The sequence below is a fragment of the Canis aureus genome, chromosome 9 (assembly GCF_053574225.1).
Source record: "Canis aureus isolate CA01 chromosome 9, VMU_Caureus_v.1.0, whole genome shotgun sequence".
In the NCBI taxonomy this organism is placed as follows: Eukaryota; Metazoa; Chordata; class Mammalia; order Carnivora; family Canidae; genus Canis; species Canis aureus.
Window position 1 is genome coordinate 37,971,343 of NC_135619.1, and position 24,114 is coordinate 37,995,456.

At 40.2% G+C, this 24,114-nt stretch overlaps 1 protein-coding gene across 4 annotated transcripts in view; it reads left to right on the forward strand.

Moving 5' to 3' along the window:
• DAAM1 (dishevelled associated activator of morphogenesis 1) overlaps positions 1 to 24,114 on the forward strand; it is a 166,610-nt gene that overhangs the window by 128,786 nt on the left and 13,710 nt on the right. For 3 of the 4 annotated variants that reach the window (XM_077909468.1, XM_077909470.1, XM_077909469.1), the window contains exons 16-21: positions 4,865 to 4,894; positions 6,001 to 6,107; positions 13,766 to 13,850; positions 18,732 to 18,838; positions 20,608 to 20,696; positions 21,546 to 21,714. In XM_077909468.1, the coding sequence (XP_077765594.1) occupies positions 4,865 to 4,894; positions 6,001 to 6,107; positions 13,766 to 13,850; positions 18,732 to 18,838; positions 20,608 to 20,696; positions 21,546 to 21,714 (587 nt within the window). The remainder of the gene's footprint in view (positions 1 to 4,864; positions 4,895 to 6,000; positions 6,108 to 13,765; positions 13,851 to 18,731; positions 18,839 to 20,607; positions 20,697 to 21,545; positions 21,715 to 24,114) is intronic. The other variant, XM_077909471.1, reaches the window with a different exon arrangement.

Sequence of the window (24,114 nt, forward strand, 5' to 3'; positions counted from 1 at the left end):
GTCTCCTAGCAACCAGTCACTGTTTAAGTAATCAGTAGTCATTCCAGGCAGGATAGACCAGAACGTTTCAGTTGTACTTAACGCTAAGTAGACTGGTCAGTAGAATCATTTGTGACATTTTCAATAGCACTTCCTGGAAAAGAATTTCAACGCACTTGGCTCAGCTTAATTGAAGTATGTTTCCCCTCTTGGTGCAAGAATTTGGGATGAGGTTTTTAAACCATAGATATATTTCCCAAATGAAGGTAATATGAGCCATCTTATTGAGTTTATTGAATGTTGAGAGGCAAAAAAATCTAAAGATGCAGACATTCTAGTAGGAATATGTAGGACAAAGTAGAGAAAATGGGGTGCCTGTCATTGAATGCTCCCTAGTCTCATATCTAATGGCAACGTCTAAGACCGTGCATTTTCATTTCAGTCTTGGCAATGCACTACCTAATTATCACCACACTTGAACTGCTCTCTTTTCCACTCCCAAATGAATACTGAGAACCTTTTTTTTTTTTCCTATGGTTATCTCCTCTTTCTTCCCTCCAGTTATAAAACCCTGGCCAAACTGGCTGAACTTAAGCCTGTTGTTTGAACAAGTTAGTTTCTCAGAGAGGCAAAAGAACGCATGAATACCATTACCTGCCTGTAACAAGAACACTACACTGAGTCAGACGTTGAGCAAAATCTCAGGTATGAGATTAGTAAAATTTAGGTGAACACTGATTAGTGATATTTAGGAGAGATTTTATGTAAATACGTACACATACACAAAATATGCCCAGTTGATCGGAGAAATATTTCATCATTAAAATCAAAATGTATTTATAATGTCCACCTTGATTATGAAATACTTTAGAGGTTGCAAATGTATTAAGCTGTTCCACAGGCTTACAATGCAATTTATAGTATAAAAGCAAAGAGGACAATCTGCAAATAACCATGATATAGACTAAAAAATTATAATATTAAGTAACCATTATATTTTTGGTGCTGAGTGCAAAATACACACTCCCAATCCTCATCCCCAAAATTTCTCTTTTTAAGATTTTATTTATTTGTTCATGAGAGACACAGAGAAAGAGAGAGATAGAGAGAGAGAAAGAGAGAGAGAGAGAGAGAGGCAGAGACACAGGCAGAGGGAGAAGCAGGCTCCATGCAGGGAGCCAGACGTGGGACTCGATTCCAGGACTCCAGGATCACGCCCTGGGCTGAAGGCAGGCACTAAACCCCTAAGCCACCCAGGTGTCCCCAAAATTTAGTTCTCAAGGCACTCTTGTACTTTTTTATTTAATCCTCATACCAGCTCTATGAGGTGGTATTCGTATCTCATCAATAATAGAAATATGGCTTAGTATATATTCAGTGTCTGAACAGGTGCACAGACAGGTTACCACGTGGCATAAATTCTCAGTTTCACTTTGTTCTTAGGAGTTATGGCCTTGTTCATTATGAAGGTCAGGCTTTGTAAGGATTTTCTATACTACAGTTTTAAGAATAAGGCCATTTCTATTCAAGAATTTTTTTTTTTTTTTTTTTTTTTTTGGTGTAGATATCAAAGGTTTCCAGGGCTGATTATGTAAGCTTATGTGCCACATGAAATGGAATTTAATAGCGTGCAGTTATTCCCCTGCTTACACTCCAGAAGTTCATTTGAAAGTCAATTTCTTGAATCTCAGAACGTCTTTTTCTTGTTGAAACTATATTATGCGTGATTTCCAGGTCAACCACAAAAGACTTGTTTTAATGCATAATGTGCATTGCATAGTAGTAGTAGTATTTCAGATAGAGCTAAACAATATTCATTTTGGTTTTGTGGGAAATTTTCATGTTGAGATTTTATAAATTCATTCTCCTTATCCATGCAGTTGGATAGAGGAAAATGAATTTTACTTTTACCTAGAGGGAGTCATATCTCTGTACCAATAAATTAACAGTTGTATCACCATTCCTTCCCCCAGTTCTTTGTCTGAGGACACTCCTTCTTTACAGGTCCCTATTATCTGCATATAGTATAACATTTGAAAACCTCTCTGCTCTGATTTAGGAAACAAAGGATAACTGTTATCCCAGGCTCCAGAATCTGACCTCTCCTGCTAATATGTAATAAACAAGACATCCTTAGACTCTCATTTGGAACTCTTCAATGCTATCTTCTGATTTTTTTTTTCTTTATAAATGGTCAAATAATTTTTCCTTCTTATTCTTTTTTACATTTTCATTATTTTGTTGATCTAGATTTCACATTGAAAAATTATGAATTAGGATATTTATTTCAATAATCTTGGCCGTTAGCTATGGCACATGAAGAAAGAAGAGAAAATTATGAATGAAGGTTTTTCTTAAACCAAAGTATAAGATAGAGATTCTGTTATTGCTAAGAGTTAATTAAAAGCAGGATTTTGTATAAACAGTATGTATCTGTATGAATAGTAAGCATTTTTTTGGAGAGGGATCCCTAGCTTTTATCAGATTTACAAAGGGACCTCAACCTCAAAAAGATTAAAAACTGTTCAGGTAAGGATTATTATTTTCTGTGAAATGTTGAATCATCATGTCATTGCAGAACCTTATCTCTAAGAATCTATCATCATTGGCTCCTAAGAAATACAAGTCCCAACTTTCTATTTACCAAAGCTCTTTTTTTTTTTTTTTGAGAGAGAGAGAGATTTTATTTATTCATGAGAGACGCACAGAAAGAGAGAGAGAGGCAGAGACATAGGCAGAAGGAGAAGCAGGCTCAATGCAGGGAGCCCGATGTGGGACTTGATCCCGGGACTCCAGGATCACGTTGTGGGCCAAAGGCAGGCGCTAAGCCCTTGAGCCACCCAGGGATCCCCTTACCAAAGCTCTATACTGAAAATCCCCTGGAAAAATCAGACATACTGTTAGGTGGAGCCAAATATAGCTGATCCTGTGGTGTTTGGCCCAAACCAATTAGTGAATAATTTAAATTTTCAAAAAGAATGATAACTTATTTGAAAGAGGCCTGGGAGCATCATCGTTTTTAACATGCCCCATCTAAATAAGCTTTGTGATTTTATTTAAAATGTGTTGGTTAAAGGACCCTTAAAGGAAATCACAAGGCTAACAACCATACTCTCCCATAGCATTCCTCATCCTCACCTCTGGAAAGATAATATACATTGCTTAGCTATTAACTGTTAGACTCATTGCTGCTGCTGGTAACAAATGGGAGATCTTGAGCAGCTCTTCTTCAACTCCCTGAAAAAGAGAAGAGAGCAAAAGGAGGAAAAATGGACTCGATCATCAGCTTCAAAGATAATTATATTGTATGATAGCTTTCAAGTATTGAGCTCATAAATATGTGTCAGATACTGTACAAAATGCTTTACATGAATCATCTTGTTTAATTGTCATAATAATAATCCAGTTGTTGATTCCATTGTGCAGATAGTAAGACTGAGCTCCAAGCCTCACATCTAATAAATGGTAGTTGCCTAATTCCATAGTCCACTATAGTAAAGGTCAGAAGTCTTAATTTTCTGACAGTGGGAACTTATGGAGAATAAGTTGCTAGAGAACTTTATAGAAGTTTCTTCTTTGAAGGCCGGATAATAAGAGCTGGATCTAAATTCAACTAGCAACTTTTTAAGAGAGAAAAGTAGGATAGGATGATCTCCTGGAATTCACATCATCTTAGCCTTTTCTGCCCTTTAAAGGAGAGAGTGCATTTATAGGGAAGTGTCCTAAGGAGTTTCAGAGTAGAAAATGTGGTTATTACAACCAGGATGAAAGAAAACTGGCATTAGAGAAGAAGAAAGATTTCCTGTGGTTATCAGTTTATTTTGAAATGCCATTCTAGAAAAGCTATCCCTCCTTGTATGGGTAGAGCAAAAGAGGGACACGTTTTGTTTCTCACTGGAAGAATGATGTGAAACAGCTCATCTGTGTAAAATTGGCTTTGGCAGTGCTGCCAGGGCCAATGAGGCCTTAAGGAATCTGCTGAGCAACTGCTAGTTGTACAAGCAGTTGGCCTGAAAGCTGGGGTGTATTTTGCACACCAAAGCTTTACTCATTCCAGCACGACAAAAATATGTAAAGAAAACTGTAACTTTCTCTTAACATGCCAATTACTTCTTCTTTCTCTTCTTCACTCCAAGTCTTATTCGGAGTATTTTAGGAAGAGGCTGTTGACCTTACATGCTTGAACAGCTATGAGGCAGTTGGGACAGGGCCACCAAGGGGCTGCACACAACATGATCACTTACTGTCTCTTAATTGCATGTTCTATCTTTCTCCTCATACCTATCCATAGTGCTGCCATGCATTGTTTGGACTCTCAAGGGATGCTGAGAGTTAATATTACCAACCTACATTGTTGAACTTGTCTTTTGTATTTTCTTAATCCTTCCTTATGTCACAAGAAGACAGGAATTTATTTCAACCTCTCCCTCCTTCCCCAAAAGCATGTTTTGCTGGTAGAACATGACTGTAGGAGTAGTTTCCTCAAGATGTTGGAATTGATTGATATTTTTCTGCTTCAAGTGAAAATTGTCATGTTGAATAAATGGAGCCCATTTCTCTTTCAAAGAGAATTTTTTCTGTTCCCAACTTGGGTCTTTCGTGGGGTGTTCTAAATCCTTTCTTCTCTGAATTTGATTTGTCCCCATTGAAAATTGTGTACAGCACATGTCATCTCTCTCCCCAGAATGCTTAGTTCTGTGCTCTTGTATCTTCAGCCAGCCTCTCCCATCTTCATCAACTCTCATTGCTGATCCTTGGGACATAAATCCTCTCTTACCCTGTGTCACTGATTTCCTTGACTACTTTGACTTTCTCCCACTTATTGCTGTGATTCTGAACTGCATGTGTCTGATTTGCCTTTTCCATGCCTCTGCCATGGCTGTAGGATTTCTTTGTGAACAGTAACTCCAAGCAGGTAAGTGAGCAACTACCTAAACCTTGCTTAATATAACTTCTTGGCTCACTGTCAAGCTCAAAATGTCTTGCTGATCCATTTTTTTTTTTTTTTTCAGATAGTGTAATGTAGTGCTTAGGTAACTCCGAGTTGGGTTTCAACTCTTAGCTGACATTTAGAGGTCTGCCTGAAATCTCAGCATGACAGGAGATAGGTGAAGTTTGATCACATGATGTCTCTTACTAAAAACTCCATATTGTCTTTGTTTTCCTAAGCTGTTACACAGTTCCAGAGCTCTTTGGTTTTCTTATATTTTAAAAATTCCATGATCCATTTTTAAAATTGATTCTGACCTTTAATAAAATTAAACTTGCTATTTATCAAGTTTGTATTTTCACCTTGATGCCCAGTTTACTCAAATAGTATTTTATATATCACTGTTTTATGCCTCTTCCACCATAAATTATGACTGGTCATCATTGCTTATAGCTTTTTGTACAGCAGCAGAGTATGCAAATAGTGTTTTGTTGTTAATTCAAGTAATTGAACTAATGCCTTGAACTGCCCTGTCTGTTATCCATCAGACTCCAGGGTAATGAAAGGTACCATCTGGACTTGGGAGCTTCCTGTTGCACATGAGGATGTTTGGGAGGATTTATTGTTCAGCTTTTTGAGTGCTCAGGATGCAAATGGTTCTGGAGTGAATGGACCCTGCAAATGGCCAGACTGGCAATGGCAAGCCTCGGCCGAGCTTGATTCATAGTGACAGTTCTTCTGTCTGCTGTCCATAGGGATTTGGGGGACAAAAGGAGAGCACCACTCACTGATAATTTATACACGCTTAGCATCTTCAACTTAGATGCGCTTTGTTCTTCCAAAAATGCTTTTTCAAATGTGGGTGGTCAGCTTTTCTTACTATTTCCCTTTGTCAACTAGATTTTAGCCCTTCGTTTCAATTCCACCACCTCCCTGTCCTCCCTCCCTTGTCATCTCAGCTTCGCCTGTGTGTGTGTGTGTGTGTGCGCGCGCGCGCGCACGCGTAAACAAAAAACATAAAGGAAGAGTGTGTGTCTGAAGTCGGAATGTCCCTATTTGACTTTGATGGATTTCTTTCATGCTCTTTATAGAAAGAAGCAGATGCCATTGATGACACACTGAGTTCCAAACTTAAAGTCAAAGAGCTTTCGGTGATTGATGGTCGGAGAGCTCAGAATTGCAACATCCTTCTATCGAGGTATTGTTGATGCTGAATAAATATTTCTGGTAGGACCAACTTTTCTATCCTGTGGCTCCAAACCACGTGTTTATACTTGTTCTTTTCATCAGACTCTGCTGAGATTCAGTTCTTTGGATTCTCTCTTCTGTCTACGGTGAGGAGAATTCATGGCCCCTACTTTCCCTGAGTGGAATGTATCAGAGCTGGATGCTTGCTTTCTTGGAGTTTAACTTCTACAGACTCCTAAAGTTAAAGAGCAGAACATCCCAAATCAATGTTTTGTTTTGTTTATTTTTCCAGAGAGCCTGTAAACTGGACTTTACCTTTATTTATATTTCCTGGCTTTAGAGATATTTTGACTGTTGAGTAGCACTGTCACAGAATCAGCAGCAACAATGAAAGCTCTTTGTTTTATTTTGCTTTTCTAAATCACCTTTTTATGCGTCGGGTTTATGATTTCATGCTCTTTTTGAACATTTTTATGACTAAAAAGATATGTAAATCTCAAACCTTAGTGAAATGCTAATCTATCCATTTCAGCCCTGCTCAGAAATCTTTCTCATAATTAGTGAACCATCACAGCCTTGAAACTTGAAAAGAAAAAGGGGGGGTGGAATCTGCTTGTAGCTTCAGGCACTGTGTCAGGTCATCCTGGGCATTTCAAGTAGCTTTTCTGTATATTAATTTCTTCTTTTCTCAAAAACGGACTTTTATGTTAGGCAAAGATACCTAATGCTTATGAGGTAAATGAAGATCCAGAATTTGGGAGCATTAAGTAGAAATCCCATTGATCCCATTCTAGAAAGAATGTTGTATATGTATTAAAGTTGGTATAAGGTAGCTTCTCTTTCAGGGAAAGTAAAGAGTAAAAGTGACATTCTTTATTTTTTATTTATTTAGAGAGTACAAGCCAGGGGAGGGGCAGAGGCAGAGGAGGAGGGAGGGAATCTCAAGCACACTCTGCACTGAGCACTAAGCCCAGTGTGGGGCTCGATCTCAAGACCCTGAGATCAGAATCTGAGCTGAAATCGGACACTTACCCCAGTGTCCCAGCAGTCTTTATTTTTTAGATGGTCTTACAGTGAGTTTCTTTTAACACAAAGGACTGCAGCTTGGTTTACAGCATGGAACTTGATTATTAGTCAGATATATATTACTTCAGAGAGCAAATGTTCCTTTTAGTCAAAGAGAAATTGAAGCTGAGTGAGATCCCTGAATTTTAATACAACTAGTAAGGTAACATGAACCATCCTGTTAGCATTTCATTTCTGCCTTTGGCTGGAAGCTGTGTAAATGGCCAGGCCCTGTACTTAGCCCCACTTTTTCTTCCTGAACACATGCTCAGGAAGATACCAATGAAATAATCTGAAGGACTACTTACTTTTCTTCTATACTATGTATAATTCATTTTATTATAGTTTCTTTTTACAAGCCACATTTTTTTTCAAGATTTTATTTGACAGAGAGAGAGTATAAGCAGGGGGAATGGCAGAGGGAAAAGTAGACTCCCCATCTAGCAGGGAGCCTAATGTGGGGCTCCCTCCCAGTTTCAGATCATAAACTGAGCTGAAAGCAGACTTAACCAACTGAGCCACCCAGGTACCTCAACAAGTCACATTCTTAATAGTGACAGTAAATGAAAATTTGGGGAAGTTTTTTTCCCCCTAGATCCTAGAATTTCTGCCTGTATTTTGTGCTTTTGCAATTTAGAGGAACACTTTTAGACAACTTGACAAAGGAAGCTATCACTATGAATTTCTATAGTACTTAAGTGCTCATAGGATTAAAATCTGTGACCTAGTTCCTCATAGACAGATTATTCTCAGCATGAGATGTCAATGAGGATAATAACACTAACACTGGTTGTAGATGAGGTTAGAACTTTTTCTGGCAAATTTCCGATGCCATTATTGAAGGAATTATTTCATATTTGTGGCACACAATTTTCTTGTTACCTCAAAAGTGTCAGAGCCTAAAATTACTTAGAACTTGAGTGAATCTAAACTCTACAGAAGATAATTTTAAGAAATTGCCCTATGCCTATTAAATTATCTATTAAAATCCAATTTAATGAATGAGTGTTACTATAACGAGCATAATTAAAAAGCGCATTGTACATAACAAGGTAATTTTGAGTCCCAGTTGACCTTATGATAATTAGACCTTATGGATGAGGTTCCAAAACCTTCTTTCCCACAGAGGATTCAGCCCCACATGCTTTTCTGCTCCATGATCAATAGTTTTACTCTTGTCAGGAAAGCACAGGACTGATCTATAATGTGCTATCTGGTAAAGGTAACAAAAATGAAGCAAATTTAGTGTTAATTTGGGTTGTATTTAGTTGTTTAACCAGTCAGCAGTTCACCTTGCTTTCATTCTCCCCTCCTCATTGGCAGTGTGTTACCACACATGAAAGGAGCTAGGGGCTGTAAGGAAGGAAGAAATCTATGAAAGTGTGTGTGATGCTTTTTTCTTAGAGTTACGACTTTGGAGCATTTATCTACCTGGCACTACATGGGGTGCCACAGAACGGACCATGACTTGAGGTAGCACTGCCGCCTTTGAAAACTCGTGGCTAACTGGAGAAGAGAAACGACCTAGGCGAGGTGGCTTGTGAACAGCTCAGGCCTAGACTGATCCCACCTGGAGGAGCCAGGAGTTTAGCCAAGTGAGAACACCAACGGGGCTCCCCAGAGAAAGAGGGCCTCAAAGAGCAATTACAGTTATGTGGCAGGGGGATGGGAGGAGTTCTGAGGAGGCGCACAGAAGCCAAGGCACCCGAGAGGTTGGCACACAGCTAATAAGGGGAGCCCTGCAATTGTAGCAATTATCAATCGTAATGAATGAGGCTGGGCAAAACAGCCTGGGATCCATGCCTGGTGCCTTACATTGGTCAGTGGTCAGCCGGGGCGAAGCCATATCCTCCTCATCTGTAAAATGGAGATAAGGAGAGGACTGGCCTTGCAGTGGGCTCTCTCAGTGTGGGAGTTAGACCCAGTGTGTGTGAAGCAGCCACAGGGTACCTGCATGCAGTCGTTGTTCAGTTAGTGGCCTGTGTTTGTGCCCATGAGATCAAGAATCAGTGCAAGTTGTTTATTTTAATAAGGTTTTAAGTCTGCTCTCTAGGGTTTGCAGGACAAGTTGGAGAACAGGTTGAGAGCTGGCTGGGAGGGCAGCCATTAGATAGGAGGCTCTTCCTTATGCCCAGGTGCAACCTGACCAGAGACAGAATTGAGAGAGACACAACCCTCAGTAAGACCCAGACACTGGTTTTGTGCATGGGGACAATGAATAGGAATATTTCCAAGTAGATGTCAAGATTTCCTTCCTTTCCACACTTACCGTCTTTTTTCTTTTTTACTTATTTCATTCCCCAAGACTGGCTACCCAACCCTCTCTGTTTCTTACCGTGCTAACTAGGGATTTAATTCCGAGCAACACGGTGTTCTCACCAGATTCCACCACAGTATAAGCCTGTGGCGTATTCCATGGGGGATATTTTAATGAGCCCATATGTCTGCAGTGTTTGGTTATCCTTAAAAGCTCTTCCTTATCCCCACACTGAAGGAGTTAGTGGACCCTTTGGTCAGGGCACCTGCCACAGTCCTGCCCTGAGCAAAGAAAGGAGTCGGAAGGAAGGTCCTTCCTATCCCATAAGCTAAGCAGGGGAGGAAAGTGTAGGCCCTATACATGGAACTCACAGCCTTAGTGGCCAGGATCACTTGCATCTCCCAGAAGCAGACTGCCTGGAAGGTGTGAGTTTGAAGCAGAAGCTCCAGGCCATGAGAGGACCCTGCCTTACACAGACTGGATGCCTTACACAGACTGGAGACACTGCCTTACACATTCTTACACTGTAGAATGGACATGATGTTCCTTAAACTAAGAACCTCCACCTCAGGCCCTAGGCAGATTGAGCAACAACTTACTGGGTGTGTATATAGGCGACATGTGGCAATTTAAAATTTACTCTGCTTTATTCCCTAAAACAGACCTCTCCCTTCCCCCCCAAAAAGAAAGAAATTTGGAAGCTGGTTTATATTGCAAAATGAACCCACCTAAAATATACTTTTATGAAGTGTTGTGCCGTTCTTTTTTTCCAGATGCTCACTTAACATGGCAGCCAGGGTGTAGTAAACCACAAAAAGCTACTTTAAAGTAGGGGGATTTGGCTTAAATCCACTGAAGCAGAGCTAAGGCTGATCTAGCCATCCATCCTTAACTTATTTTAATTATGCCTGGATGTTTCAGTTCTCTTGGCAAATTTTTGAAATACTTGAGCAAGGTAGACTTAAATACTGTTTTAAAATGGCTGGTTTGTTGCCTGCCTTTTTAAAGAAAGTTAAAGTGGATGTCTCAAAAGTTGCCACCCTCCAGCATACCAGAACACTGCCAAGCCTTAAAAGCAATTAAAACATTAGAATTGGTAGGGTCCTTAAATTACAGAGATTAGCGACTCATTCTGTGGATGACAGATGATACTAAGAACTCGGCAACCTATAGAACCGTCCCAGGGGGCGGAGTACCCTTCTCTTCTTTCCCCAAGGGTACAGTTTCTTTGTCTGCTCCAACAGGCCACGTGCAAGGCAGTATGTTGACAGGTAGATTTTCTTAAGTACTATCCATTAAAGTCTCGAGTCTCTTTGTGGGACACATAAAGAGAAACCAAAATTGTTATGAATTAGAGCTAGTGTTTAGTCCAGACAGCCTCTGGTGGTTGAGAAGCATAAATATATACAATTTCAAAAGCAAGAAGTTCTGCACTCCATATGGGGAGCTAATGAAATGCAAATCTGATACTTCAAGTATTGTTCTCACTCTGATTTTCAACTCCTTTTCTTTTAAATGCAAAACAGAAGGACCCAGCAGAACTACACCATAAAGTAGTTTCTTCAGCTCAGTGTGAAAAGGACAGAGAACTAATTTATTTTTTTCTTACCAGTGGAGCTTTTCTCAGGATGACTATAGAGGTTTCCACAGCCAGTTGGTTTTCATTAGTGGCAGTTTCAACCTTCCTTAATGTTCCTGTTCCTTGGCCTTGTATGGCTGGACTGTGGTGTCTGTTCTTAACTGACTCAAAGCCTTTAGTGTCCTGGAATTGAGGGCTACCCAGAGCTGTACAGTGATGCCAGGATACGTGTTTACCCTATCAGATGTTTTACCCATGCCAACTTGGCCAAATTGTTCCAGTTAAATCTGGGGGTTTTCCATCCTGATGTTCTGGTGAAAATGTGTGTGGGGTAATGATTGTCCCAAGAATGACCAGAACAACCTGAAGAAGTCTCTCTAGCTCCAGGGAATTAGGATGGTACCACACCTCAGACTAAGTGATAGAATGGGTCTCATTTTAGAACATGGGCAATTTGGGGGTACCTGGGTGGCTCAGTCAGTTAAGCATCTAACTCTTGATCTCAGGGTCATGAGATCAACATGGAGCCTCCTTAAGATTCTCGCTCTCCCTCTCCCTCTGCACCTTCCCTGCTTGTGCACAAGCACACACACATTCTCCTTCTTTCTTCCTCTCTAAAAAAAAAAAAGGCAATTTCACATATTGCCTGGATGCTATATTTGGATTTGAAAACATGAGATAAAAGAGAATGCTACTAGTATATGATTCACAAATTTGTTCCTTCCCTTTCCTACTTATTGGCATGTGAAACAACTTGCAGTGTAAATAGCAAAATGGGTGGTTTTACTGAGATAATGTTGAAATCTAGAGACGAGGGCAAGCCAAAGCTGTCCAGAGTGGGGTGTGTGTTGTCCAGGGTTCTTTCCTCCTTCTGTGGCTTTTGCGTCCACCTCTATATTCCTGCTGCCCTCATTTATCTGTGACAGAGCCAGGGTTTCTGCTTATCATTTGATTCTCCCAAACATTATAACCACCTTTAAAATAAGAATCCTGTCTTCTAATTTGTGTTTAATACTCTCAGTCTTGATGGATGTTGTGTACAGAGAGGAAACTGGTGAAATAATGAATGTGAGAGTGCTTTGGGAAGTGTTCCTGGTAAGGCTACTAAGCACTATGTAACAATCACGTAGCTGTGTGTGACTGTTTAGGTTACATGAGTACTGTTGCTTCTTGTCCCTGGGGTAGAAAAGTCTGTGGTAGAGTAATACATATAGTTTAGTGAGCCTTATCTGTGTCCAGGCAGAGTGCTAAATGCTTCACATGCATTATATCACTCTGCAGATGAGAAAAATGAAGGCTTAAAGACTTTATCCAAGGTTACATTGGTCCAGCACCATCACACAGGACAGGGGCCCCACCTGATGCCAAAGACCCTGACTTCAAATGTTACCTGTGAAGGCTGTACATCTTGCTCTGTGTTTGTGTGTTTATATTTTTATGTCTAGGCCTAAATGTGATTTTTTTGAAGATCATAGACTAGAACAGACCAAATAATGTTAATATGCCACGATAGTGGAAGTTTAATAAGGAAATAAGATTTTTTCTAAGTAAGTCTGGATCTAATGCTTACAAATAGAACAAAAGAGTGACTCTGTTGTTCTAGCTAATGATCTGATTAAGATCCCCCCTCCCGCATTAAGACTATTGGTTGTGTCTAATAAAAACACATTTTTACAAGTATGTTTTAATTTCATGACTCTTCTTTATAGTCCACACAAACTTTGTTGTCCTGACATAATCAAGACATAAATCCTTAATTAAATTAGTAAATCATATAAAGTTATGGTAAACAGAAAACAGATTTGTGATTAAATTCTTCCCTATAAGATAGTAAGTAGATAAGCAGATTTGTAAAAGGAATTTGGAATTAAGAATCAAGAGTTTCAGGTTTGTGTTAAGATATTGCCACTTTCCATATGTTTGATCTTGAGCAAATCACTTGGTCATCCTAAGCCTCAGTTTCGCCCTCCATTAAAAAAAAAAAAAAAAAAAAAAAAAAGACCATCACAGTTATTTTAAACCTCTATCCATATATGTGAAAATTCCTCAACCATGAAGTGCCTTATGCATTTTATACTGTGTACTAACTATTCAACTTTTTAATAATAACAGATTTCAAGCTTTTAACAATCCATTTTTTACTCTGAAAGTAAAATTTAAACATTCCTGATAAATAAACAAGTTAAGAATTTAGTTTTTCAGGGCGCCTGGGTAGCTCAGTAGGTTAAGCATCCAACTCTTGATTTCAGCTCAGGTCATGATCTCAGGGTTGTGAGGTTGGGCTCTGTGCTGGGCATGGAGCCTGCTTGAGATTCTCTCCTTTTGCCTCTGTGCCTCCCCTTGCATGTACATGCATACATGTGCACATGCTCTTTTTCTCTCAAATACATAAATCTTAAAAAAAGAATTTAATTTTTCTCTTTCATCTACAATTTATGGATACTATATATTAAAGAAAATGGTATGTATAGGTGTTTTCTCTATTTCTCATCCCCCAATCCCTTACTTAAGGAAACTAAACAATAAGACATAACAGCTTTCTTCTCTGTGTCAGCAGAACATTACAAAGTCCTGAAAGAATGTTAAAGCACTTTCAAAATACTATTTTTAGGTGCAATATTGTCAGGAAATAAGCTTTCACTAAAAGATTTTGAAAAAAAACAGTTCTTGAAAATCAGCAGCTGGAGTAGCAGAATGCATTATCTTGTGTTAAAATTTAATACTCACCCAATAATGTTAACAACAGAATAAAATATTCTTTATCCAGGTTGAAACTGTCCAATGATGAAATCAAACGGGCAATTCTAACAATGGACGAGCAGGAGGATCTGCCCAAGGACATGTTGGAACAGGTGAGCTGCCAGACATATCTCAGAGCATAAGTGACAACTGGCTTTCAGCAGGGAGTGGGATATTGAGAAAATCTTGTTGCTGGTGGATAATTTTCTCATCTCTGAACCAAGGTTGAATGTGGCACTCTTAAGAGAGTTTATTCTCTCATTGCTCCTCAAAATGTTGGGTGAGAAGGAAGGTCACAAGTTTGTCAAATGCCTGGGACCCACAAAGCCAGATTCTGTCCCTCATGCTGCAGTTAGTTAAGCTATTATGCCTCCAAAAAAAAAAAAAAAAAAAAAAAAACCTGTTATGCCTCCATAGGTCATACAAATCTACTAGCTTTAGGGAAGTCTGTTTGACAGGAATATGGAGAACCTCACTAGCTTACGAGATCACAGACTACTATGTAAACTGATTCATTACTGAATTCTTAATACAGTTTGTGTCTTGGCCTTGATTCACCATTCCGACACCACAGAAGTTACTGTTAAACCCCTAGCTCTGTCATCTGCATCGAAATTATTCATATTAACCATGGCCAGGCAAGCTGAATATAGTGACTTCGCCTCTCTTCGTGCAGTATTCCTATAACACAATCTGTGTCGCCACTCCAACTCTGTTAGGTATTTCTCAGCAGATTTGTTCATTTGTCCCCCAAATGACAGTGTTGTTGAACTAGCAGATGTTTCAGGGATTATTACCTGTCTCTTGGTCTGGCCCTAAATTTTTCTGTGCTATATGGAGAACATCTCCACACTCTGAGACTGTTCTGCTTGTCTCATTGTCCTTGGTACAAAATCCTATTTTGAGTGTTTTTTGTCTATAGGTCCACCTTTGTTAGTGCCAGGTCCACTTATGGTTAACTGTGGACACCCATGATCCTGAGCCAGACTGAACTTGAGGTCTCATTAGTAGGTGTGCTCAGCTCCCAGAAGCAGAGGAAAAGGCTATTTTGTGGTGTTAACGGTTATCTTGGATGGCATGGCTGCTCCAGGGGGAGTGCCTATCTGCTTATGCATTTTCTATAGTGTTCTCACCAATGTCCTAAAAGGCCTCAGACATAGAGCAGGATGGAGCAGTGTGTGCAGGATCATCATACCCCAGTGCACCTGCCCCACCTAAAACATGCAGCTGGAATCATCCTGGGGAAGCCCTCATACCTAGCAATGGACCAAGTTGTTATGCTATCCTTTCTGAAGTTTGACCTAGTTATTAATAGTTAATGACTGTATATTCTATTAGGATACTTTGTGTACAAATAGTTTATACATAATTCCTAAATCAAGAATTAACTGTTTAGAGCATTTTACTCTGCACACTCTTCCCTCTCCATCTGCATACCAGTCCTAACAAGGGTCTCTGCCCAAAATTGCATCCCAGTTCCCCGCTGCCCCCTCTCTGGCCCCCAGGTGACTCTGCACTCTGGTTGCCCACATCACAAGCTGCTCACACAAAGGGAAGAACTATGTGGAAAGCTACTTTGGTCCTTAGGCCTTCAGCCCCTATTGACAAGATCATATGTTTAAAATTCCACAAGATCTGTTTACTGTGAAATCGCATCCAGCAAAATTCCTCCTTGAGGGAAGAGATTTCAAAATCCTGCCAAAAGGGCTTGCAGTGCAAATAGAATTTACCTCAAATAAATACAAGTAAGAAAATCAATCTACTGAAGCAGAATCTGGCCAAGTGGGATACTTTTGACCTGGTCTACCCCGATAATTCTGTGTCTTACTCTCTGGTCATCTACCGTACTCTTCCTTTTCCTATCTTATTCTGCTATTCTTCCTCTGCTTCCTCTTCTTCACACAGCACTTCTCCCAGACAAACTTTGAAGCCAGCATCTCTTTACTCCTAGTTATGATTTGCATATGAGCCACATTCATTCCCTCCTCTCCTGTGTTTAGCTCAGAACTCAGGCAAGATTGATACACTGCTGTTTCTCGGAATGCATACCTTTCCCCTCATTCCCAGGTGTTGGTCTAATTCTTCATTCCTCTCTTAAAGCTATCCTTACATAATCTGTCACTTGCCTCTGCTTTGGGAAGGACTGAACCTTTAGCATGTGCTTCTTGCAGTGTTCACAAAAGAGAGCAAGTGATTGTGCTCTGGTGAACAGGGACCTATGGGCTTAGCACACACAAACCAGTGTGTGTTGTGGGGGAAAGGGGAATCCCTGAGACTGGAACTGAATTTCCTTGCCCAGGAGATAAAAGGCCAAACTAAGGGGAAAAAAAACAGTCTTTTTCTCTGTCTCCCTTCTCCCTTGCCTTACTACCTTCTTCCCTGCACTGAGGAAGAGGAAGAGGAAGAAGATACTTGTCCTGTCCACTGGCACCACTTGAACACAGGAACATAAATGTCTAGAATCTATCAGGCCACCAGACCATTGATCCTGCCGGCATCCACATCCATTACATCCCATTAGAAATAAAGTGTCTCTCTGGCCTCTGCTCTGGCCCAGGCGTTCCTTCTGCTCAGAGACCTGGCCACACCAGAGGACCCTGTCCCCCTCTCCTAGATCTTACACCTTTCCCTCTTGACTCTTAACTTGTTCAAGTCTCAGCCTTTCACAAAACACCTTTTAATACACACATGCCCATCTAGCTACTGTGCTCTCTCTTGTGATACAAGCAAAGTTCTTGAAAGCTTGTCCACACTCACCTCCTGTTAACTCTTCCTCACCTCCCTAAAGCTGTTTTCACCAAGGACTCACCACTTCCTTGTTGCCAAAGCTAGGGGACACTTTGCAGACCTTATCTTCCTTGATTTGCTACTGGTATGTGATACCACAGGCCATGTTCCATGGTGAAATGTGTTTCTTTGGCATTTCATTGTCTCCTCTGAAGATTCTTCCTCTTGTCCTCATTCCTCAAACACTGGCTTCCAAAAAAAACAAAAAACAAACAAACAAAAAAAACCACTGGCTTCCCTTCAGCCCTGCTTTCTCTTGATGGTTCCCCTAGTTACCTCACTTACATCCTTGCATGTTACAACCACTATCAGTGCTTTCTCTTCCAAACAGATCTCTAGGATGTCAGACCCATTTGATCACTACTTGGCTCTCTTGCCAGTATTTCAAGCACTAAACTCACTTTCTCCCCACCCATTCTCCCCCAGCCATTTCTTTCTGGGTTTCCTGTTATATTCTGTATACATTGTTGCCTAAACCAGAAAGCCTGGACCTCATCCTTTTGACCCTCTACTGTGATGTGTCCCATCAATAAGTCAGGCCAGTTCCATTCAATCCCCCTAAATAGCTCTCGAATCTACCCACTACCCAATCCAGGCCACCATCCTCTCTCCTGGATTATTGTACCAACAGTCTAATTACAGCCCCTTAATACTTTTGATCCTTTCTAATTATTTCTCCATTCTGTGAGCATGGTGGTCTTTTTAAAAATGTAAATTCATTCCCCTACTTAAAGTTTTAAGTCCTATCCCAGAACCCTTAAAAATAAAGACTGAATTTCTGATAAGGTTCTTACTGCTCCCTGACTTTGACCACTGCTGCACTTCCCCACTGCCATTACAGCTGTTCTACTTGCACAGATGCTATGCTGTGCATCCCAGACCCTGGCACATGATATGCACTCTGCTTGGAATATATTTCTGATCACATACCATTCACCTATAGTTCTAATTCTCTTTCCCTGCTGGTGGCACCCAGACTGACTGCCTTTTCTGAGGTCCCTTCCTTAAATCCAACAAATTTTGGAAGCCTACTAAATGAACCATCCAAATGCCAGCTTCAAGTTATGGGGAGAATCTTGGGGTCCAGAGGGTCAATGTCATTAAAAAAATGTATATATCCAAGGGCACTCGATCTGGAAAATAGTACACATGGACAAGACTGTGGATGTATACACACATATTTGTAACTTTAAAGGAAATCAGACACAGAGTACTTTTCAACTTTATTATTGTTATTTCTCCTACATTGCATGCTCATTTATTCCACCAAAATAAAATATGGAATCCAAAACTTCAAATCCTACTGTATTCTTCTCATCCATCTCTACGTGGAGCAAAAAATGAAATGGAATTAGATAAGCCAGAGAAATAAACAAGTTGAATGGAAAATACACATAGAATTCATTCCAGCATGATGTAATAGAAAAAAGCATTGAGCTAGGAGTCAGAGACCTGAGTTCTATTTCTGACAATTACGTAAAGTTTTTTTGTAATCCTGGGTGACTGGCTTTGTCTCTCTGATCCTCAGTTGTATCATCTTCTAATGAGAGTGTTGAATCTCCAAAGTTCCCTCTAATGGTCTATGCAAAATGGATCCTGGTAAAGAGCTTCTACAATCTGATTTGAGAGACAGTATAGAATAGAGCGGTGCCAGGAATGCATCTTAATGCCAATTTCACTACTTAAAAGTAAAAAAGATTAAAAATATTTTTTAAAAAGTAAAAACAAAATTTCAATTTTATTGAAATATTAACATACATCACTATAAATTTAAAGTGTGCGGCATAGTAATTTAATTTACAAATATGAAATAACTACTGCAGTAAGTGTAGTTGGTAGCATCGATCATGTCCTATAGATTCAATAAAAAAGAGGAGAAGAAAAAACTCTTCCTTGTGATGACAATACTTAGAAGTGACCTTCTTAACAACTCTCCTTATCCTATACATTATATAGCAGTGTTAGCTATAGTCCTCATACCATCCCTAGAACTTAATTTATCTAATAACTGGGAGTTGGTACCTTTTGACCACCTAACTGGAAAGATTTAAATTTTGTACTGTATCTTAACAATGACCTGTACGCAGAACTTATAAAGTAAATAAAAGTTACTGTCTCATCTTGGGGCAAATTAACTGAAAGAATGAAAAATTACTGCAAGCATCTAGTTATAAACCTCAGTTTTAATACCTGCATGTACATTTTAGCTCTTGAAATTTGTTCCCGAAAAAAGTGATATTGACCTGTTAGAGGAACATAAACATGAACTGGATCGGATGGCCAAGGCGGATAGATTCCTTTTCGAAATGAGCCGGTGAGTTTGAAAATGCATAAAATGTGAACATGCCCCTTACCTTTCTAAGGAAGTTAAACTTTCAATTCTCGTTGAATTATTTGGGCCAATAACCTGGCTTAACTTGAAGCCTTTTTAAATTACAAAATCTTCATAAGTCTGAGCTGTGTGGAATTTGTTTTGTTTATGTGAGTTCTTGCCCGTGGGTGAGCCAGGTTTAGTATTTCTTCATAATTACCTCTAGTTCTGGACCTAAACAAGTCATAACTTTTCCTGGCTCCAGTCAGTGTCATTCTCCCCACCACTTTGACTGCTTTGGGATTGTATCTCACTTCTCCCTATACCTCAGCATCTCAAAGACTGGACAGACTCAGCAGTGTTGACCTGGAGCCCACATAAATGAACAGCTAGGGTCTGGATGTCAAATCATGACATATGCAGACATCTCTAATCAATCATGGCATACTTCCCACAGAGCTTGGCAAGCATTCTCAACCCTTCTCCAGAAAACCCAGAGGCAGCCACTGCTTCATAATTTTGTTTGGCATGTGAGCAGAGTCTACTTGCCATCCCAGGCCTGGAAAATTGATTCTGCATTAGATAAGGACCAATGGCCCTGAGACTCTCATTCAACCCCCCAGGCAGAGCTCTTTCCCTGAGTTCCAAAGGCCTAGGAGTATAGCCAAGGTGAACTTACTTATCTGTCATTCTACATTTCTGCCATATCTGGACTTATTTCTGTTATTCCATCTCATCTTGCCATTTTATATACTACTATAGGACAAAGGATGGTTTTGGAATTTTGATAGGTGTGCTCAGCAAGCCTGTGTGTGGATAAATAGATGACCACCCACAGTAGCTGCCATTTGTAATTGTCTTGATCCATGCATGCATCAAAGAGCCTCCTTGATCCTCCTATCAGCCCTTCCAGGAGGACTTTGGGTAGGGAGGTATTCTCTTCCATCTAATGGAGGAGTTTAGTTACCTGTTGAAGGTCACCTAACAAGAGGAGAACCTGGGCTGCAAACCCAGGTCTGTCTGATTATATGGGGCTACTGGACTGAAGTTTCCACTAGAGAACAGGTAAGGCAGTGATTTGATTTCAGAAGGCCTTGGCAAGAATACCGGCCCTCACCCTCTCAGCAGCAGCAACTTCTCTTAGTGGTGACCAGAGACCAGTTTGCACCCTCCTATCTCTAGTCACTAGTTGCTATCTTGGAAGGCAGAAGCCTGCCATCCCTGAGGGGAGCAGATAGGGAGCTAAGGGTAAAGAAAGAGGATGGTTTGGAGACATGAGTGGGAAGAGAATGCTATGAGGAGAGAATGCTGGAGACAAGTTTTACCCTATAGCTTTGACAAACTTTGTGGAAAGTTAAGAAGCATAGGAGACATGTAGGAAACAGCTCCTTATTTGCTGCAGAATGGGGAGGCTTTTATATTTTCATTCCTTTTTATCCTCTGTCCATAGGAGCTCCTGGGACTCTGAGGAAGGGAAAGAGGCAACTCTCATTTTCTTTTGCCCAGTCTGATTAGAGCTAAGGATCCTGCTGCCATTGCCCGAATAATGCCTGTTGGTTGGAGGGAAATGGGCTCTCCAAGCAAAGTGGCCTCATTTCCTGTGCTCCTGTCCAGGAGAGGATTTGGGTGTGTGTGTGTGTGTGTGTGTGTGTGTGTGTGTGTGTGTGTGTGTTGGGGGATATGCTCTAAGGTACCTCCACCTCCATACCCGTTGAGTGAACATAGACATATTAAGTACATAAATGTTCATCAGTCCATGCTTGCTCTTACAGAATTAATCATTATCAACAAAGACTACAATCACTGTACTTCAAAAAGAAGTTTGCAGAGCGTGTGGCAGAAGTGAAACCGAAAGTAGAAGGTAAAGTCAAGCCTCCAGACTGATAATGATGTTCATCATAAGTGCCCATATGCAAGTACAATACAAGTGCAGATAGTAAACAGGATCCCTTGGGTGATTTTTTTCCTTAAAATCCTTTGGAATTCTGATGAGTAAGTACTTAGGTCCATACTTGGCCCTCTGGCCTAGCCTGGGTTTTGGACCTCACAGCACATCTCCTGGGCTCCTCTGTAGAAGTGGGCTTTTCACATCCTGGGTGTTGGTGAGAAATATATTTGACTGCTGCTAGCGTTAAATCTGTAACTAGCTTTATCACAGTGATGCTTTACTAGATATTTCTAAGGGAAGATTTAAGGCTATTAAAATTTTAAGTGTTTGTAATATAGGAAGCTAAAGAGCACAGCCACAGAATGCAGGCTGGGCTCAGGACCCTGCTCAAGCTCCAATCCCTGATGACACCTGCAAGCTCTAACACGAAACACTTTGGGCCGGTGTTTCTGTCAATAGAATTGATTAGCAATCCTGTTGATCTGACTCATACCAGGCAAGAAAGTGTGTGCATAGGAATGTGGGAAATGCAATCACTTTTTCTGTATTTCTAACTGCTTACAATTAATGAGTCACCCAAGAACAGGACTAAGAAAGGATAGGGTTGTGCAACTGTCTGTGGGTCTGTTGAACAACATCAGCTGGTTATCCCTGTCTCTTGGCTCTGTGCTTCTGGTTTGGGTGTTTTGTAAGTGCTCCCTGGTAGTCTAATAACCCGGTCTTACATCTTCAGTATCTGCTCTCAGGTGTGTGGATTAAGGATGGGTATCACTGAGAAGTCTTGGTTGTAGTAGTTGTGTTTATGTGTGCTTTGTTTTGAAGCAATTCGTTCTGGCTCAGAAGAGGTGTTTAAGAGCAGCGCGCTGAAGCAGTTGCTAGAGGTGGTTTTGGCATTTGGAAATTACATGAATAAAGGCCAAAGAGGCAATGCATATGGATTCAAGATATCCAGCCTAAACAAGATTGCTGACACAAAATCTAGTATTGACAAGTAAGTATGGTACCTTCTAGCACTTGGAGGATCCAGGAGCTTAGGTCAGGGCCCCTGTGGGCCTCCTGGGCCTCCCCAATACTGCAGCCTCTGGTTTGCTTGTCTCTTGCTCAGGCTTATTCTTTCTCCAGCATTGACTTCTTTCTTTTCTCCTAATCACAAATAACCCTAAATAACCCATTAGGCCAATTATCCTTCATCCATTTTCAGTCCCCAGGGATATTATTGTCTAAGTTTTCAGGTTTTCTTGGATAAACTTTTTATTATGGTGTAATACACTAAAGGTAAGTCCACCAATCATAAATGTACAACTGGATGAATTTTCACAAGTTGGACCTCTGTTTAAACTAGTGCCCAGGGATCCCTGGGTGGCGCAGCGGTTTGGCGCCTGCCTTTGGCCCAGGGCGCGATCCTGGAGACCCAGGATCGAATCCCACGTCGGGCTCCCGGTACATGGAGCCTGCTTCTCCCTCTGTCTTTGTCTCTGCCTCTCTCTCTCTCTCTGTGTGACTATCATAAATAAATAAATAAAAAAAATTTGAAAAAAAAAAAATTAAACTAGTGCCCAGATCAAGAAACACAATGTGACCTGTGTGCTACTGGTCTCCTCATGACCTGAGTCATGGCCCCTCCACAGAGAACTGTGTTCCAGGGAAAAGAAAAAAACTGACAGTTGATTATAAAATGTGAAGCTTGTTGGAGTTTTAGGGTATGTCTTCCTTCCTTTATACATTGAAGCTAGCAACTATTAAAAAAATTATGAGGTATTAATACACTTTGGCTTGTTACTGTTAAGCTGCTCCTTTTAAGACTCCTCAAAATGCTTCATAGAAAGTGTATTTAAGTGATTGGATTCTTGTTAGAAACACTAAGAGGTGAAAATGCTCTGGTGTCATTAACAGGTAGGATCATTAGGCATAGTAACACTAGTTTCCCTGTGAGCTGTTTCTCTAAGGTTCCTACTGACTTCAAAGCAACTTGCACAGTTGTTTCTAAGATAAACTTCTCTGCATCCAAATTCTTTTTAGAAATATGGACTGTTCACCATAATTATTGCCAGTAGCAAAGCTTTTTACCCCATATTTTCTATATAATTAGTGATACATAGCATTATGGCAACCCTGAATCCATCCTATAAGAAGCAATGTGTTGTAGAGCTAAAGCTTTTTTTTTTTTTTTTTTTTTTTTTGCATCATGTAGAGATAGATTAACAAAGGACAGCTGTGCTGTCACCACCTTATTTTTAATGTAAGCACTTGATCCTTCCAGAGCAGTTTCATATTTGGTTGTGTGGAGTACATAGGCTGAGTGCTACATCACCTGTTGTCAGATAAAGAAACTGAGGCAGTGTCAAGTGGCTCATTTAGCTTGCCTAAGATCAAAGGCAAGGTATTTGGCCTCGCAGGTATATGATACCTGTTCTATTGTCCTCAGCTCTACTCAACAACAAATGGATTTGATCTTATTTGGAAGGTGTAGTAGGTAACTGCAACATCTTACCTGCATATAACGAGCAGTCGCCTTTTTAAGGAAGTGTGTTCTCTTCAACTTGAGAGAACTTGCAAGTTGGAGAGGAAGAATACCTTCACTACCAGTTAGTGCCTTTCCTCCCTCTCTGTTATCCCCTTCTTTTGTTCATCTCTCTCTGTCCCTTGATACCCTCTGCACCATCATTACTGATAACCTGGCACTTCCTTTGTGATTATCTGCTTACTGAAGTTACTATAGAATTTAATATGCGAGCTTTTTCAAAATAATTAAAAACATTTCTGATCTCTTTCTTCTTCTTCCTGTGACTATTTGGTCCCTAGGAATAGTACCAGGGGCTTATAAACCCATAGTGCCCAGCAGACTGCCTTGTGATAAGTAGTTATTCAGTGAATGTTCAGTTGAATCTGATAAGACGGCACAAGGATGGAACAGTCAGCAATGAAGGGTACATTCACTCTGCTTTAAAGGCTTGTTTCCAGTAATACCAGTGAATAAGCAGATGTATGGCTGTTGTGTGGTTTTTCATTCTTCAAGAATTTCTATTCAGTCAAATGAGGTGTTATTTGTATAGCTAACAAATGTGAATGTTTGATCTAGTACGAAATCTTTCTACACTATGAAAAGTATATGTGGTTAATTAAATTAAGTTTCTCTTAATAACAAAGCATCTCTGTAAAACAAGTGAAGAGAAATGGCTCTATTCTTTCTTGTAATGGTAGCCAGGATTTTGGTCCCTCACGCAGCAAGCACATGGGCCGACACTTAGGTTCTGTGAACAGCAAGACTGAAATAGAAGGGTAACAGCTCAATATCTGCAAAGTAAATGGCTAGAATCACTAGCTACTGCTTTACTTTGCAGAGCTATTGTTTTCTAATTATTTCTTAAAGCAAGAAAAATAAAGGAAAAGT